The 19,259-nt window shown below is 33.8% G+C and overlaps 2 protein-coding genes and 1 long non-coding RNA gene across 3 annotated transcripts; 1 reads left to right on the top strand and 2 right to left on the bottom strand.

Moving 5' to 3' along the window:
* Nucleotides 1–154: 154 nt before the first annotated feature.
* LOC144547009 (uncharacterized) lies at nt 155–2,145 on the bottom strand. The gene is made up of 3 exons (XR_013508951.1): nt 1,708–2,145; nt 1,068–1,127; nt 155–378 (listed from the first exon to the last, which is right to left on the bottom strand). It is a non-coding gene; the product is annotated as an uncharacterized LOC144547009 (long non-coding RNA).
* A 1,834-nt stretch (nt 2,146–3,979) lies between these two features.
* Nucleotides 3,980–7,624, bottom strand: LOC144546972 (uncharacterized). The gene is made up of 4 exons (XM_078295568.1): nt 7,343–7,624; nt 5,964–6,321; nt 5,423–5,550; nt 3,980–4,814 (listed from the first exon to the last, which is right to left on the bottom strand). Exons 1-4 carry the CDS (start codon nt 7,403–7,405, stop codon nt 4,389–4,391), a joined length of 975 nt encoding a protein of 324 aa, XP_078151694.1. The 5' UTR covers nt 7,406–7,624; the 3' UTR covers nt 3,980–4,388.
* Nucleotides 7,625–15,219: 7,595 nt separating this feature from the next.
* LOC144546921 (small ribosomal subunit protein RACK1z-like) lies at nt 15,220–17,083 on the top strand. The gene is made up of 4 exons (XM_078295512.1): nt 15,220–15,683; nt 16,113–16,420; nt 16,517–16,622; nt 16,728–17,083. Exons 1-4 carry the CDS (start codon nt 15,336–15,338, stop codon nt 16,839–16,841), a joined length of 876 nt encoding a protein of 291 aa, XP_078151638.1. The 5' UTR covers nt 15,220–15,335; the 3' UTR covers nt 16,842–17,083.
* The last annotated feature ends 2,176 nt before the right edge of the window (nt 17,084–19,259 follow it).

Below are 19,259 nucleotides of genomic sequence, written 5' to 3'. Positions count from 1 at the left end.
AAAATATATATCGATAGATATGGACCATTGAATCCGATCTATATATTTTAATCGGAGTCATTGAGTCAGATCTTTCTATATTTGTTGAAATGTGTCACACCCCCGGACAACCCGCCGCGCATTTATGCGCTAGGCGTTAAGCACATCACATACATCATCAATAAAAACATTCAACAAGCCACTTTATTTAAAAATAAATGGAGTTCACAAACAAACAGAAAAGGGACAATATGTCAGACATGGCTAGTCAAACAGTCACTGCCATGTCCACACAATATATTGTTCATACAAATATAAAATAAACAGAGAGTGGCTATCTTAACAACTTCCGCTAGTTTCCTCACCCGCGGCCTTCCTCCATGCTTTCTTCTTCGTTTCCTGGAACCCACATAACAGGTGGTACGGTGAGAGATCGAACTAACTCTCAGCGCGGGATTTAGTTCCAGCCCGGTGCTTTTACAAATCAATGCATTTAATTTCCCCAAATAACATAAAAAGAAGGTTTTTGAATTTTTCCCCATGTCCCTATCAATTCGGATATGCAAATCACTTTAAAATAACCAGTTTTTATTCCCGCCCATTTTTAACTCATTTCAAAAGGTTTTAAAATTCCACACTCTGGGAATCCATGCCCGTACATGAAAACCCGGCGAATCGCCACGCAAGGACGACCCGATTATCACACTCTAGATGGGCCATTTCGGGGACCCGTCCGGCGAACCGCCGCGAATTTGGCGACCCGTTCTGTTCTGTTCTGTTCTGTCCTGTTCACACACTGGGCTGCCACACATGGACAGCCCGCTTTTCAAAAACACATGCAGAGCCGCCTCACACGGACGGCCCCAATTTAAAACGATTCATTCAAGTTCCCCATTCTCAAATTCACAATTCAATTCCTATCAATTCAATTTCATGCATCAAGAGTTCCTATCATGCAATTCTACACAAATTCAAACGATTGTTCGACATTCACAACATGCAGTTTATCCACCAGATTAAGAAAAAGGACTACTTACCTCAATCCATGCATTTTTTGTATTATTTGTAAAAAGACCAGGAACCCGCACCTGTTTGCGTAGTAAATTCTTGACCGATATCTACGTCTCTCAGTTCCTCGAAAGTCGAACCTAAGAAATAAACATATCTCTAATTAATAAGATTTGAGTTCACATATTCTTATTTTCTAAAATTTTATATTTATCATTATAACCCTAGATTATTAGTTCTAATTTTTAAACTTTGGTCACTGATTATTTTGATTCACACTTTATAACTCTTTTATAATTCAAATTAAATAAGCTATATAAGAATCCAGAACCTGTTAAGTTAGGAATCCAAAATCTTTGATCAAGGAAATATATATATTGTTTTCAAACTTCATTCCACAACTATTTTTAGATGTAGTTTAATGAAATAATAATTATAAACTATGAAAAGATGTTAAACATATAGGATAATTTAACTACATCTATTTAAACCAAGTCAAACTATTAATTTGAGATGATACATCCAGCAACCAAATCAAAGTGAACAAGTTTTCAGATGTATCACGAATCTGAAACGATATTCATTTAATATTTATTAAAATAATAATGAGTATCTATAATCAAAATAAATATATTTTTAGTTTATTATAGAAAGAATACAACTTAATAGTCAAGATTTTATCATTAAGAAAAATGAGATTTATGATTGAAACTCTATTACTTGAAATTTGCAGTTTAGGAAAGGTAGGCGCAGCAGTCACTGTTTTGGACGGTTCTCAGCAGTCGAGACTCCGATTGGGATGAATCCAGCGCTCACGGTTCCGTATCGTCGAGCACAACAACTCTCATGTTGATCTCTTCTCCAAAATCCGGACGTATAGGCGGTGGTTCTCTTCGGAAGTTGGCTGGCCGGTTTGGGTCCAGCAGGGGTTTAGATCTGAAATGAGGGAAAAGGTGCTGCGGCTAGGGTTAGGGAAAAGAAGGGGGGTGGCTGTGGAGAGGCTTTATATAAGGTAGGGTTAGGTTTAGAAGATGATTTGTGATTTTTGGGCTTGAGTTTAGTGGACCAACATATTGTAAATTCGGATTTGAGCCCATGACAGAATTTCGTTTTAATGTTTGTCTTCTAAGATTGAAATAACTGGAATTATAAGTTCGAAATTTGAAGAAAGTTAAAATGTAAGAGTTGTAAGTTTTTCTGTTACGGTTCTAACGCAATTAGTTTCACCTTAATCCTAATTTCCAGTGAGGAGAAAAGATAAAAATGATCGATAAAGGTCTGCAGTCTCCGAACTGAAATATTTACTGACTTTACAATTTTAAGGAGAATCCTACTTTTGGAATTTAGGATAGTCTTCTACACGAAAGTTGTAGATCATGAAGTTATATTTTCAGGTATTAAATTTCATTCCAATCCGAATTGATATGAGTGATCTGTGATTGAAATACTAACAGTTGTCCATCTGAAAATTACAACTGAAGCTAAATTCGAGAGGTTATCGAAAAGAAGTAACTCAAATCGAGGTTTTAAATAAGGATTTGATTTGTATTTATTTCATAATTGCTGAGACCCGCTAAAGAATATATTTATTTTAAAAATTAAATGGGATATTATTTGAATTTTTGTGAGAGTTCCTACAATATTTTCTATATGGACAATCACACGTGTGATCCTAACTCAAGACGTGTATATAATTATTATTTGTTCCTAAATTTATCGGTATAAAAATAATACTCGATGTAACGGAATATTACAAAATGAGATACTCTTTTTGTTTTCGTATGTATTAATTTAATAATTTCTATAGATAAAACATTTGTCTTATGCAGCGCCTAACTTACTATACTTCTTTCACAAAAAAGAATGGTAAAGTGTTTGCAAATATCCACTTTTTAATTGGCCTAAGTTGCCAGCTCAACAGTTGTCGCTAAATTGTTCTTTTGTGCGCTTTTAGAAAGCATGATATTTTTTTAGTGATATAGATGATTCGAAAGCGATTCTTTAATATTATAATATTAGTTAGTAGAGATACATTAAATTAAATTAATTAAACTTACTATGATCCAGATTAGTGTATTTATACTCGGGCGGGTACGGGTACCCCGGGTATACCCGGGACGGGTACGGGTATACTCGGGTACAAGGGTATACGGGTACGGGTATGGTGGGTATAATTTTCAAAAACCATACCCTACCCGTCCTATACCCTTACCCGTGTACCCTTGACGGGTAAGGCGGGTACGGGTATTTTTTTTTTTTTTTTTTTCTGGTTTTTTTTTTTTTTTTTTTTTTTTGTTGGTTTTTTTTCTGGTTTTTTCTGATTTTTTTGGGGGAAAAAAATACAAATTTTGAATTTTGAAATGGCATGAACAGTGGTCGGATATACGGGTACGGATACTCGGGTAGTCGGGTACGGGTTTAGTCGGGTACGGATTTAGTCGGGTACGGGTATAGTCGGGTAGGGTATGGTCGGGTATTGATCAAAAAAACCGGGTCCGGTCCGGTTTTTGCCCTTACCCGCGTACCCGAGTACCCTACCCATACCCGGACTCGGGCACGGGTACCCCGGGCGGCGGGCACGGGCGGGTAGGGTAGGGTATACCCGTTAAGGGTATTGTTAATACTCTAATCCAGATGCATTAAATATTATAATATTTTTGTGCTTTTCTCCCCGTGGGCGATACATTAAATTAATTAAACTTCTATGATCCAGATAGTAATATGCTGTTCTTAAGCGTTACTATGATTCAAAACACAGAAAGAGAGTGATGACAAAAAAGACAATGCGTATTCACTCAATGTTCCAAGTGAAAATATTTTTTTATTATTGCTAAAGACAGTGAATTTCACCTTTTGCTATAGCAACATCAATTTACCTATTTTATTAAAAAAAAAAACTCAAAAAATAAGGAATTAACACCCCAGTAATCAATGAAATATCTCATCAATAAGGCAGAAATGGGAAGGAACAAAAGAAATTCAACTCGTACTATAGCAACTCTATATTAAGATATGATACTTTCATCATATAATGAACACGAGGACACACCAGGTGACATCTTTACACTTCCCTTATGATATTAACATTCTGTAAATGAACAATTTGCTTTAGCCTTACAATGAATCGAGTTCACATTGCATTCGGACCCAGTAAGAGAAACGGTTGATTAAAAATCCATCCAAAGAAATACTTTGTTGGTAAAATATCTTTGCATCTACCAAGTCCTAGTCACTATTTCAATTACCCATCCGCAATGCAAAAAAATAAAAATAAAGGTTAAACCAAAATTTGCAACACCACCGATACTTCTCACCTTTGCAACCATCACCCAGCATTTTTCACAGATTTTACAGAATGAACACATGCTGGGTGGCATTTGCAAAAAAAATCATATTACACATCACGTCTTCCACCCCTCTTTGCTAATTTTTCTCGAATTAAGCCCTTTAGACAACGGCTTAGATAAGGGTTTAGAAGGAGTCAAGGGTGCCTCTTCATCATGCCAACCATCCCAGTTTTCAGGGTGTCTTTCAGAAAATTCCCTCCCACCAGTCGACACAGGCAGCTCCAAATCCGGTTTCTGGTATAGGAACCCCAATTCAGGATGGTTTTTTCGGAATTTGACAAATAAGGAAAGTACTAGGAAGAACACAGCAACAAGTAGGAAGCAAACTACGGTGACGCGTGTGAGGAGGTGAATAAAGTGAGAAGAGGTTCTAGGAGTTTCTAGAAGGAGAGTGTTCCGAAGGTCGAGTCTACAGTGGCTTTCTTGTGATATTAGAATAATTGTGGTGTCTTTTGCACCGTCAGTTAGTGAAACCTTGACCTGATTTTTGTAAATTAATATATGAGAGAGGGAGAGCGGTAACAAATTTTGATATAATTGACAGTCACAGGTGGGTCCAGATCTCCTAAAGTAACCCAAATTTTGAGTTTGGATCCAGTCCGAAGTGGAATGTATGGGGCCCCTTTAATATGCGTGCCAGATCAGATCGGACAGTCCGGATCCATACTCAAAATTTGGGTTACCTTATGGGATCCGAATTCATGACAGGTACATGAAAGGTATTCATACATTTTTTTTTCAATTAGCAAAAGTTCCATCAATCAGATACTACCAAGATTTATAGAACTTTTGTTATTGACCCTGTTTCCTTTCATTGGCCTAGATATTATCAAGATTCTGTACTCATAGTACCTGTTAGGTACCTGTACAATCATAATTTGTAATTCCTTTTGCAATTGTTGTAGCCTTCTAAACTTCTTTTGAATTCAATTGAGATCTAAAGGATTCTAAACATCAAAAGCTGCTTCCAAACAAAGATTTCTTTAAGAGCTTTGTATATCTGTTGGTTACTGTACTGGTCAGGTCCAGTATCTGTCAAAATCATAGTCTGAGTAATTCAAGTTAAAACTAACTAATGGGTATAGTACCTTCTTGTGTTCCTTTGCCTTAAGCTGGACCTGTGACTGCTCCAGATTTACAAATGACGGTCCAAAAATCTTTATCTCAAGCGAATCCGTGCTGTTATTCTCTATAAGAAGAGAAAGCGCAAGGGAATCTGGTACACAATGTCAAAACCATACCTCAGTATTAACATAGTCAACCTTTTCTGTGATACTGAATCGGTACTTGTAACTATTAATACTTGAAAGCATGAGCATGAGCAGGTTCAAAAGGAGTTATTTACATATAGAGTGCTATGTAATTCTCTAAATAGGGAAGAAAAACTCATATGTCAGCATTCTAACTTGCTATTTAATTCTTTATAAGGTATTTTAGATCGTCTAATATTATTAGCTTCTGACCAATAATGACTGGTAATATATTACACGTATGAAAGCTGGTACGGATCCACCATAGTAAGTTTGATACATGCAATTGAGATTGTAGAAGTCATGCGGTTAATCAGTTTATTTTCTATATTACCGGTCTGGATTACTATTATAATATTTTCTCACATAGATCATGTACCTGTTCCGGGCACTCTCAAACAAGCAATGAACATATTTTTCTCATCCACACATCTATTAGATGGATCACATTCTTCTAGATCCGGAAAGGAGACCCATTCCCCATTTTCGCCTAGTTCCGTCTTTGATTCATTCAGTTTCTTAAGTGGCTCATCCCGTCTCAGGGGCATTACAGACATACTGCCACTCTCTTTGGTTTTATTTAATTCGCTAACCGTTTCTTTTGCGGCAGTCATATTGTCACTCTCATTGCTTTTCTTGGTATCATTTAGTTTGCTGATCGTTTCTTTTGTGGCATTGGCAACATTAGGTGGAAGCATGTGTATTACATTTGTAGTATTATTACTATCCGAAGTAACCTGAAAATTACCAACATATGAAAAAAAATCAAAACAACATTCAGAATTAGATCTTGGAGAAAGTGCATCTGGTAGTAAAAAGAAAAAGAAAAATCTTAACTTCACCATTTCAAATAACTATGACTTACCCACAAAAGCAAGAAACACCAAAGATGCTCTATAAAGTCAATGCTAACTAAACAAATTATTTGGAACAGCTCTGACGGGAGGATTACAAAATTATACCAAAAGAATGGGCAGTACCAGCAAACTTACATAAAATTAGCACAAGAGATGATGTGTGATAATATTATCAGGCAAATCAGAACTCTTTTGATTTTATGAGTATATATGCTATTTTGCAGTTTTCAGCGGGCATTCAATTAATGTTTCTTTCTTTAATCATAACCTTCTGTTCCTTTTTTTTTAAAAGATTTATCTCAATTATGTTGCATTTGATAGTGATTAGCCATTGGTAAAGTCGGATACTTTTTTCAGAAAAAGCAACGCTCTTTTGAAAACACTAAAAATGATTCTTGTTATTTCCAAATAACACCCATCAGTCTTACAATTTTCTGGAAACAACCAACATTTTGGGGTCATTTGCAACTCAATGAACCAGTTATATGATGGTAAATCCATGCATATATGATAAATTTGCCACAGATCATGTCACTTCAAATCAACAGAACTGCACAACACTCATATTCAACAAATAGGCTACTGGATTCGTTTTGTTCAATTCTTGAATAGTATCTGTTAATTTTATATTTTGCTTATTTGAAAACTTGAGTTGAATTAATGCACATTCAAAATATATCCTAATAAATCCAATCTGTCAAGGATTGAAGCCTGACTTACTCGATAAAACTATTTTCTCCAAGCCTGAATTACTCGATAAACCCCAAAAAACACAACTTAAAGAAGCAAAAATTGGCAAAACTTCTCCAAGCCTGAATTACTCGATAAACCCCAAAAAACACAACTTAAAGAAGCAAAAATTGGCAAAATACAACAGTAAATGTCTAAACTTCGCACTCACCTCTGTGGCAATGGCGAAAAGCACGAAAAATGCAAAGAAAATTGAACAGCTACAGTAATTCATCGCAACAGCGCCGCTAATTGATCAAGACTGGCTTTAGATAGAGAAAACGATGATTTCATCTCCCGAAATCATAGATCTGTAGTTAATAGAACTGGGAAACCCCAGTGCTTGAGCTAAGATTCAATCTAGAAATCAGGTTCTATAGAGGATTCTCTTACAGGGAGGGACGGATTTGAGATTCAAAAGGTTAGTCAGACACTGCTGTTTTGTGAAAGAGTGAGAAAATCCGAAAATGATGGTGATAGTCAGAGAGGTGGCGCTGTAAAGTCTGCTCTACGGCGACTGCGTAGGGAATATATACGCCTTAGGTACCTCACCGTTTAAGTTTGAATCTAGTCGGTTCGTTATATATTTACAGACTTAACACGAATCTTAAAAGGAGACGTCCATTGCAGACATAGACCGGGTTAGTCCGGATTAAAAATCAAATGGTGAGGTAATGCAGTGGATCGGGACTCTGCTTGTGTGCGGCGTATTTTTTTTTTTTTTTTTACCGTTTTTGGAATAAAATAAATTAAATAAGTATATTTCTGAAATTTCTAATTTTATCAGTACGGTAGTCTAAATTTGTATTAATTTGACTTTTCAGTCTAAACTTGCAGAATTACTTTTTTTTTATTATTATGCAAATTTAGACTACGGTACTGATAAAAATGGAAAATTTCAAAAAATATGATTATTTGGTTTACTTGTGTTTAAAAGATAGTAAAAAAAACTTTCAGTGTGTGTGGGACTGTGGGGGTGAGTTTTCTTGGTTTTGAACCTAACCGAGAAATATTTGGATAATTTGTTTTGGTTTACTCGGTTGAAAAATCAGACTTAGTCGGTTTTTGCTTAATTGGGTATTCATTTAATTTCATGTTTTTAAATGGGTTAAATTAAATCAATAAAAAAAATGGTCTTTCATTCATCGAGAAAAGTAATAGCGGACGAACAATTCGTGTGTAACAAAAAAGAATCAGTCATTGTCTGATAATCCGAAATTTTTAAATATATCATGGTTCAAAAAAAGATAAATCCAAACATCATTTTTTTGAAAAATTTTGAATTTTGACATGGCCGCATCCCGAGAGAGCGGCCACCTTATTTCGGGTCGCTTCTAGGCGATGCGGTCACCCTGTTTTCAGTTCAAAGTCACATGAGAAAAAGGCAAAAAAAAAAAAAAAAAAAAAAAAAAGGGCCGCTACCCCTAGATGCGGCCCGCAGAAAAGTGGCCGCATCTAGGCGATGCAGTCATGTCAAAATTCGAAAATTTTCAAAACCGGAATGTTTGGGTTTATCTTTTTTGGGATGATGGTATATTTAAAAATTTCGGTCTGATAATAGTTAGTACAAAATTATAAGAATGGTGGGTGATGACTTTTATTTAAAAAAGAGTTGGGAAAAATAATGTAACATAATTTTTTTTATCTGCTTAGAAAAGAAGTGAACAAGTCAATGACAAGCAAACATTTTTATTTCTTCACTACTAATTCAACATGTAAGTGACAGAAAAAAAAAATAGAATGACGTAAGAAACAGTACTACATTGCTACCAAAATAATTAGAAAAACTGAAAAGTAGATTATATAATGAATAGAAAGTGAAAGAAAAAAACTTAATGAGATTTTTGAAAAAAAATATATATATATATATAATTATATTTTATTTTAATGTATTATTTTGAATCTTTCGTCAAAGAATTTGGACTATTCATTGAAGGTCCTAACCGGGCACTAGATAAATATTATCAGGAATGGACACATAATTTCGCCTATGAAGGGATAGAAATCGAATTCAAATTATTTTTGAATTCAAATTTATTAGCTAATCGGATACAATTCAACATAACAATAAATATAATAAAAAAAATCTGAATTACTTGAAGAAATCAATAATTCAACATAATAAAAAAAACAATTAACAATTCAATCTAAAATAATTTGAAAAAATCAACAATTCAACATAATAAAAAACAATCAACAATCGTTATATCTTTTGCTCTGTGTTTCAGCTTACTGAGTCTTGGGAGAGCTAAGAAAATTTTCAGACGGGATATAAACGAATTGGGCCTTTTTTTTCAATTAATTTCAAAAGTCTAAGGGGTAGTTGCCCCCCTTACGGGTGTTCATTAGGTCCAGTTTAATTGGTTTTGAACTGAACTGAATTAGTTTGAACCAAATGGTTCAGTTTTTTCAATTTAATGGTTTGGTGTGGTTTACTTTTTAAAACCGAATTATAACTTCGGTTCTCTCGGTTTGAAAATTTTCAAAACCGAAATAACTGAACCGACCAAACTATTATATATTATGAATTTGGTTTGGACTGGCTCGGTTTATTTTCTTAATCAATTGCTTTAAATACTTTGGTTTATTTCATAATATTTTTGTTTATTTCTTTATATACTTCGGTTTATTATAAATAAATTGCTTTAAATAAAAAATTAATATATTTCGATTTGAACCGAACAAACCGAAATAAAATTCTGGTTTGATTCAATTCGGTTGCAATGCTAAATCGATTCAATTCAGCTCTATTTTTGGTTTGCCTGATTGTCTGATTGTGGGCCATTTCCACTATTTGACCTGCTTGAATCTCGTTCAATCTATTATAGCCATTTCTGGGGACAATAACCAGTTCAATCCGTGATTGAAAGGTGGTAATGCTAAATTCAACTTAGACTTAACAACCAAGAATTTGACTTGGTGATTGAATTAGCAAAATTTAGTGTCATCGCCATCGATCATAGTTAAGCTAATTTCAAGATGAAGTGGACTCGTCGAACCGCTAACATCCGCAAATTTGTTCTTTTTCGATTGAAGCTGTTATGTGGTGGAAACACGAGTCCATATTCTCTGAGGTAACCAAATATATTTGTCTAGATCCGAGAATTTTAAAAATTCAGACCAATTCGGCTCAATATTAATTGCACGAACTTCTTTAATATTTATGCGGATTGCCGGATTCTGACCGGATTTATCTTAGGTGATATGAATTCGCGAAAACACGAAGAGTGTTTGGACCGGTGATGAAAAGAAGGTGCTAGCTAGGGCTGTATAAAAAGCTCTCAACTCAGTAACAAATTTGCTAACAACTTGTTCAAGTTGAGTAACTCACGAATTAAATGAGTTGAGTTCGAGTTGGACTCAACTTGCTCGTTACAACTTGTGATTCGTTTGATTAATAATTTCCTTCATAATTTTTGATCCATTTTATTTTTTCGACTAGATGTAACTGATCCAAGTTGACTTAACTCATTTCATTTCATCATTTTGTTGTAGATTGTTTGTTAATTCAATATTTACTTCTCATATTATTACATAACAACAATCATCAGTTTAAGTGTTCAATATTTCAATACCTTAAACGAGTTGACTCACGAGTTACGAGCCAACTCGAGTTACTCGCAAGTTGAATTCGAGTTAGCGAGCCAACTCGGCTCAATATCTCCCGAGTTGAATTCGAGTTATACATAACTCGAGCTAACTCGGCTTGTTAGTAGTCCTAGTGCTAGCCCCTGAGCTAATTCTTTCGTATTTTCAAACCCCTTTGTTAATTTCATCACACTTTTTTTTTTAAAATTGGTACCGTTGCATTTCAGTTTGATTCATTAATTAAACTGGGCTGAATTATTCATTCTATATTGTATTTAGATCCATCTTTTTATAATATCCATCAATATTATTAAATAAATACTTTTCCATTAATTTATTTTTTAAAATAAAATTTGTTATTTTGTATAAGTATTTATTTTTGTTGTCTTATAATATATTTCATTACATCGTACGGACACGATACTAGCTAAATATTAATTTATAGTGACTAATTTCTATAACCTATATATATAGAGAGAGAGGGGTTGGCTAATCTACTTACATAAGCATATGAGGGTATATGCTTATAAGTCATTTTTTTATTTTAAAAATCCAAAAAGTCGATCTGAACCGTTAGATGTGATCTCTATATTGAAATGTGCTTGGAGACCAAATTTTACATTTTTCTGAATTTTTTTTTACTATTTATGAAGCCACCGTTGGATCAGCGATTTTCAAAGTGGCTTAATAAATAGTAAAAAAATTTTAGAAAAATGTAAAATTTAGTCTCCAAGCACATTTCAATATAGATATCACATCTAACGGTTCAAATCAACTTTTTGGATTTTGAAAACGAAAAAATGACTTATAAGCATATACCATCATATGCTTATGTAAGTAGAGTAGCCAACCTCTATATATATATATATATATAGGGATGGGCTACGGTAAGCCATGAAGTAAAACGCGTTGGTGCTCCATGGCACTATATTTTTATTTTGAAAATTCAAACGACTGATCCGAACCGTTAGATGTGATATCTATATTGAAATTTGCTTGGAGACTAAATTTTACATTTTTTTGGAATTTTTTTACTATTTATTAAGCATTTTTTTAAATTGTTGTTTTGCTGTGAATAGTAAAAAACAATAAAATTTCTTGGACCATCGGATGAGGAATTTTCAAAAATGCTTAATAAATAGTAAAAAAAATTCAAAAAATGTAAAATTTGGTCTCCAAGCACATTTCAATATGGAGATCTTGTTGAGCGGTTCGGATCAGTCGTTTGGATTTTCAAAATAAAAATATAGTGCCATGGAGCACCAACGCGTTTTACTTCATGGCTTACCGTAGCCCATCCCTATATATATATATATATGACTTGGCTACGGTGCTATGGGTAGCTAAGAGGCCTCCCGTGCTACGGCTCAATATTCGACTTTTCAAAATTCTAACTGTCGATCCGAACCGTTCATCTTGTTCTCCATATTAATATGTGCTTGGAGACCAAATTTTACGTTTTTTGGAAATTTTTTACTATTTTTTTAGATTTATTGAAAATCACTGTTTTTCAGACAAATATGGACCATAAAAAACAGCGATATTCAATAAATCTAAAAAAATAGTAAACAATTTCCAAAAAATGTAAAATTTGGTCTCCAAGCACATATTAATATGGAGAACAAGATGAACGGTTTGGATCGACCGTTAGGATTTTGAAAAGTCGAATATTGAGCCGTAGCACGGGAGGCCTCTTAGCTACTCATAGCATATTAGCCAAATCCTATATATATATATATATATAAGAGTAGAACTAGGGTGTTCTTAAGCTCACCAAAGTGTTTGGTGAGCTTGACTCCAAAACCCGTCAAATCGGTTTCAAATGACGAATCCGAACCGTTGCAACCCGTCTATTTTACGTGTGATGCGTCTACATGTGAAATTTTTTAACTTTCGAATTAGTTTAGTATAAAGTCAATTAGTCAAAATTAGAAAGTTAATAAATTAATTTTAGTGCATTCATTTTTTGAACATGTTTTGACCGCTTGACTTTGTACTAAACTAATTCGAAAGTTCCAAAATTTCACATGTAGACGCATCACACGTAAAATAGGCGGGTTCCAACGGTTCGGATTCGTCATTTGAAACTAATTTGATGGGTTTTGGAGTCAAGCTCACCAAACACTTTGGTGAGCTTAAGAACACCCTAGTTCTACTCTTATATATAAATATATAGTACGGCTAACGCGCTTCCTATAGTATATCGACAATATGCTTCCGACCTTCAAAATCTATCAAATCGGCTTCAAATGACAAATCTAAACCGTTCAAACCAATGTCCTTAACAAGAGCTTTGTTTCCATATAAAACATCTTATGTTGCAAATTTATTTACTATCAAGTCAAGCGGTCAAAATATGAAGGATTTTGTGTGCATTTTAATGCACTATTTTACTCATCTTTTGACCACTTGACTTGATAGTAAATAAATTCGAAACTTAAATTTTTTTAATATGGAAATGAAGCTCTCGTTAAGAAGATTGGTTTGAACGGTTTGGATTTTTCATTTGAACCCGATTCAATAGATTTTAGAGGCCGGAAGCATATTGTTGATATACTAGTGGAAACGCGTTAGCCGTACTATATATATATATATATATATATATATATAGAGAGAGAGAGAGAGAGAGAGTGACTAATATGCATTCGTATGCATATGGCCCGATATGCATACGGTCCAAATTTGAAATTTTAAAATTCAAAACGTCGATCCGAACCGTTCATCTTGTTCTCCATATTAATATGTGTTTGAAGACCAAATTTTATATTTTTCTGAATTGTTTTACTATTTATTAAGTCACTTTGAAAATTGTTGATCCAACAGTGGCTGCTGATTTTACTATTTTATTAAGTCATCCTTGGATCAACAATTTTCAAAGTGGCTTAATAAATAGTAAAAAAATCAGAAAAATATAAAATTTGGTCTCCAAGCACATATTAATATGGAGAACAATATGAACGGTTCGGATCGATATTTTGGATTTTAAAATTTCATATTTGGACCGTATGCATATCGGGCAATATGCATTCGAATACACATTAGTCACGCACACTCTCTCTCTCTATATATATATATATATGGGTAAGGCTAAGGTGCTATGTGTTGCATAGAGACCTACGGTGCTACGGCTCAATATTCAAGTTTTTAAAATTCAAACGGTCAATCCAAACCGTTTATCTTATTCTCCATATTAATATGTGTTTGGAGACCAAATTTTATATTTTTTGAAAAATTTTTACTATATTTTTAGATAGGTAGACAATCAAATATCTCAATGGTGCAGAAAATCTATATATCAGAAGATAGATCTACGTGATAAAATACGAAGCATACAATTATTATGAGTTGGTTAGGCTAACAGTGAACCTTTTTCTATATATCATAGTTTTAAAATCGAAAGCATAAACTTTGTTTTAATTATATTCTAACTTAAATTATTCATTCATTTTTAATATGAAATTTATTAATTAGTATTTGTAAAGTTTATATAACTTAATTATCTGATAATTATTTGTATCGTATTTGTATTTGAGTCTGTATTCGTAGATTATAAATTATATATGTGTGTTTCAATTAAAACGAGTTTGATTTTAAATTTTGATATCTATTTACTATCTATATTCGTATTCATTTATTGAAAGACAAATATAAATTTGATATTAGCATTATCCGCTTTGAATTCGGTTCGTTTTCATCACTACTTAAATTTAGCAAATATAATTTACAAGGTTAACTTTTAAAAAAAGTATATATATAACTAATGAATTTGATAGTTTTCGTGAAAATACTCACATTTAAATATTTTAAGTTTAATTGTATGAAACAAACTTTTAGAAAAGTTGGCGGGATTTCATTATTTCTAATCAAGACAATAAGTGTCAATTTCTACAAAGTTGGCGGGATTTCATTATGGTTCAAACATTTTAATTAAAGAGATTTAACATTAAAACTAAATAGGTATGCAATCTATAAGTTAAAAGTCATTGACTATTCCATAGAAAAATAAAAAGAAGGAAAGCAAAACAAAAGATACGATTCTTTTGGAAGCGTCTCCTGGGCTATTATGTTTTTCCTTGGAAGTTAAGTCTCTGTTTTTGAAAAAAAAAAAAAAAAAACATCGAAACATATCCCATTTAATGTACCTCAATATATACTGACAAAAGATTTTTGACGGGATTCGGCAAATATCCACAAAAGGCTAGGGCTGCATAATACGACAAATCTTCTTGCACAAGAAGCATTTAAACATTTTAACAAAAAGTAAAAATTGGGAATCCCGAATTCAAATTCAATCCGGTACAGGACCGTATAGAATGAAATTAAGTCGTCTGATTTATTATGTCACGAATCCCAAAATAAGAACAGCAAATTTTAGTCCGGTTGGAGTATTCTACGCGGTCCTGTACCGCATAGAATTTTCCGCTTCCCTTCGACGAATAATTTCCCCCCTCTCTCTGTGTCCAAAAGCTACTTACCTTTCGGTTCACCTTCTCTGCATTTTCTCCATTTCTGAGAAATTACCATCAACCTCTTGCATCTCGCTTCAATCCGATTCTTCTGAGCATTCTGAAGCTAGTATGTTTCACCTGGAATCAGAGCTCAAGATCGCAAACTTGGGAGGAAGAAACAACCGATCAAGAAAATCGCTAATGGCTGGGAGAACCCAGAATAGTTCAGTGGAGGACATCTCTCAAGACATTGCAGCACTCGATGAAAAAATTATCAAGATCGCCAAAGATTCTGAGTCTTCTCATAAAGACAGAGATGATCGGATGAACAAGGTTGAAGGCCAACTAGCGGAGAACACGCAACAACTGGGAGAACTTTCAAAGATGCTCAAGTTGTTCATGTCAGAAAAGCAACCGGAGATGGCCGAGGCAAGCAATTCAACCTCTAAGCATTCTGGTAAAGAGGTTGGTTCCAGGGTAAGAAGGGAAACCCCTGTGTCAAATAAATTTAGAAGAATTCCAAGAGGACCCAAGAAAGGGAAAATATTATAGGCAAAATGATCAGTATATTATGTTGTTTGGTAACATACAAACTTTTAAATTTGGTTTACCCCCTTATATAATATTCAAAATCATGCTAACCAAAATATAATCTTTTCACCCCGGTTTTTTATTCTTATGGAAAATGTTGAATATTGTTTCTTTCTAATTTAGGGGAGGAGGATTTTGATTTGGGTGCTTGAGTGCATTACTTGAATTTTAGACCAGGATAGTCTTGTTTTTTATGTGTTGATTCACTTTTCTCATTATGTAGACCACGTGATATTTTCAGCTTAATTTATGTGGTATATTCAAACTCTGCTTCCATTTTTCATAAAATAACTTGTAGGATCTATTTATATGCAGGAAGCCGATGCTCACAACGATTGGGTGAGCTCTGTGCGCTTCTCCCCCAGTGCCCTCACACCGGTGGTTGTGTCTGGTTCGTGGGACCGCACTGTCAAGGTGTGGGATTTGGCCAACTGCAAGCTTCGCTACACCCTGACAGGCCACAATGGATCTGTCAATGCTGTTGCTGTCAGTCCTGATGGGTCCCTCTGTGCCAGTGGTGGCAAGGATGGAGTCACTCTTCTGTGGGACGTTGCGGGGGGCAAATGCCTCTACTCCCTTGATGCTGGTGCCATTATTCATTCTCTTTGTTTCAGCCCCAACAGGTATCAATTATGGTTTACTTGCTTGATTTAATTGATAATTTCAAAATAAAAGAATGTTGGTTGGTTTGTTAAGCTGAAGTCTTGTCGCTGTTTCAGGTATTGGCTGTGTGCAGCCACAGAGAATAGTGTGAAGATTTGGGACCTTGAGAGCAAGTCCATTGTGCAGGATCTCAAGCCTGACCGTCGTTCTAGAAAGAATCAGGTAACTTTTTTTTTATCAAATAGTCAGAATTCAATGGTAATACTTAATTGAGTTTTTAGTATAAGAAGTTTAGTAATTTAACCTCTTTTTGTAATTTCATTGTAGATGTTGTACTGCACAAGTTTGAACTGGAGTGAAGATAGAAACACCCTTTTCACTGGCTACTCAGATGGAACCATTCGGGTTTGGGGTGTGACAGGTGACAACTACGACCAATAGGAATTTTGGAGTTACCTTCTGAATTCCTTTTCATATTTTATGCTGAACCAGTTAGTTTTTGTGTTGCCTTATTCTAGACAAGATCTGTGAATTTCAGGCTTCCATGCTTTCTAGTGTTTCTGTCAAGTGTTATGAAATCTTAAATTTTGTACTCCTTTTTGGTTCATGCTTTGAGCAAGTTCATACTGGCAACTTTAATATTTTAACAGTTATAATTTGAGCTTTTGTGATATCAGGTTTAATCCTAAATTTATTTTTAGGCCACTTGAGAAAAAGGAAATTCAGAAGATTAATTAGCATTATAATGATGAGTATTTTGTCACTCATATTCCATGCTTTAAATTTTCTAAAAATTAGCATTATAATGATGAGTATTTTGTCACTCAAATGTCCTTCGGAAAATTTTAAAGCTTTCACTCATCTTTATTCTTTGACACAAAATCACTGGATGATACTTCTATAGTTAAGATGGTTGAAAAACTTGATCATGTTACAGGTCTATTTACAATGAGGAAACTCTAAAATGTGAATCAGCCCCAGAACGGGCTCACAATAAGAGGGAAAACATGCAACTCTCTAATAATCAGAGCATACAGTACTTCAAATTGAAATCACTCAGAGTGAGATGGAAGCATCAAGTAAATATTGTTGCAGACAAGCCATTATCATCTTATGTGTTATGTGTTATTTTCTTTCAAATAATGGTAATTCCGTAGCCTTTTGTTTAAGTAAAAATTCAAGTAAAAATTCCGTAGCTTTTTTAGTGAGCGCTTCAATTGAGCTAGTAGGGAAACCGTTTAATAAGTAAATACAATCAACATACACAGAAATATCAGTCCAAATGTAATTTTTGTTTAGAAAGATGTTTTGTATAATGTTGTTGTTTTTTTAACTATATTAGCAATTGGCACAAGAAATCAGCTACCGTGCTGTACATATTGTGAAGTGAGATAGGTGTATAAATGTACCAACTTAAGGAAATAATATGTTTGTGAGCTTAAAACCTTACAGTTCACTTGTAATTAATTAAATGGTTATTTGATCAAATTTGACTTCTTCTTTTTGTTATTTCTATTTTCATTTTTCTTGTGTACATGAAATTATTTTCAGGGATGCGGGTGCATTTTCAGGGATATAGGAGTACTCTAGTAATATGATACTAGCGTATGACACTTGATAAGGGCAATAGTTGAGCAAAATTATACAATACATGTTTCAGCATATACAATGTGGTAAAATAGTGGCATATTATGCGTACCATATGCTTTAGTACTGGTTGGAATCATAGTACACAATCAAAACAAAACAACAAAATACAAATTTCATACAAAGATTAAAATCCTAATCTGTAACAATTTCTGGCATTACAAACATCCAGCAACATTCATTATATACAAATGTCTCCTTGAATTAACCAATTACCAATTCACAAACCAAATGTCTTGTGTATAATTCAAGTCTTGTGCTAACCAAAACAAATATAACAAGCAAAATATAAAAGACTAAAACTAGGGTGTTCTTAAGCTCACCAAGGTGTTTGGTGAGCTTAACTCAAAAATATATTATATCCGTTTCAAACGACAAATCTAAACCATTAAAACCCATCTACTTCACATGTGATGAATTTACATGCAAAGATTTTAAGTTTTCGAATTATTTTATTATAAAGTTAAGTGGTCAAAATTAGAATGTTTATAAATTAATTTTAGTGTATTTATTTTTTAAACATTTTTTGACCACTTGACTTTATACAAAAATAATTTTAAATTCCAAAATGTTTACATGTAAATTCATCACTCGTGAATTAAATCAATTTTAACGGTTTGGATTTATTGTTTGAAGCCAATCTAATAGATTTTGGAGTTAAGCTCACCAAACAAGTGTTTGGTGAGCTTAATAACACCCTAGTTTTACTCGGATGAAATGAAGAAAATCATCTCTGAGATGAGAGATGGCAGAAAATATGTAGATGAAAACTAATAGCTATTAATAATTTTAATTGTTATACCTGTTGATTATGGTGAAAATTCTTAGTCGTACTCTACTTCTGTGGGACAATATGTGTGATGATGTATGTTAAAAGAAAATAGTATTAGTTCAATAGTTTAGTTCTCCAATGTATGATTTTATCTGCATATTTTCTGCCATCTCTCATCTCAGAGATGATTTTCTTCATTTCATCCTGATTCTCATGATTGCTTAATGCATTTAGAAGTATGTCAAAGATGACATCATTAGGCTTAAGGCCTTGCTTCATCATTTTCTCGGCTAGATGTAGAGCCTCACTGATTCTGTCATTTTTACAATAACCATTAATTAAGATACTGTAACTGTGTTGGTCTGGCTTAATGCCTTTTAAAACCGTCCTCACGAATAAAACTGCTGCTTCATCAAGGCGGCCTTCAAGAACAAAACCCT

This window comes from Carex rostrata, chromosome 30 (assembly GCF_964058835.1).
Source record: "Carex rostrata chromosome 30, lpCarRost1.2, whole genome shotgun sequence".
Taxonomy (NCBI): Eukaryota; Viridiplantae; Streptophyta; class Magnoliopsida; order Poales; family Cyperaceae; genus Carex; species Carex rostrata.
Note: the sequence above shows the minus strand (reverse complement) of the source record. Positions and strands in the feature narration are given on the sequence as shown.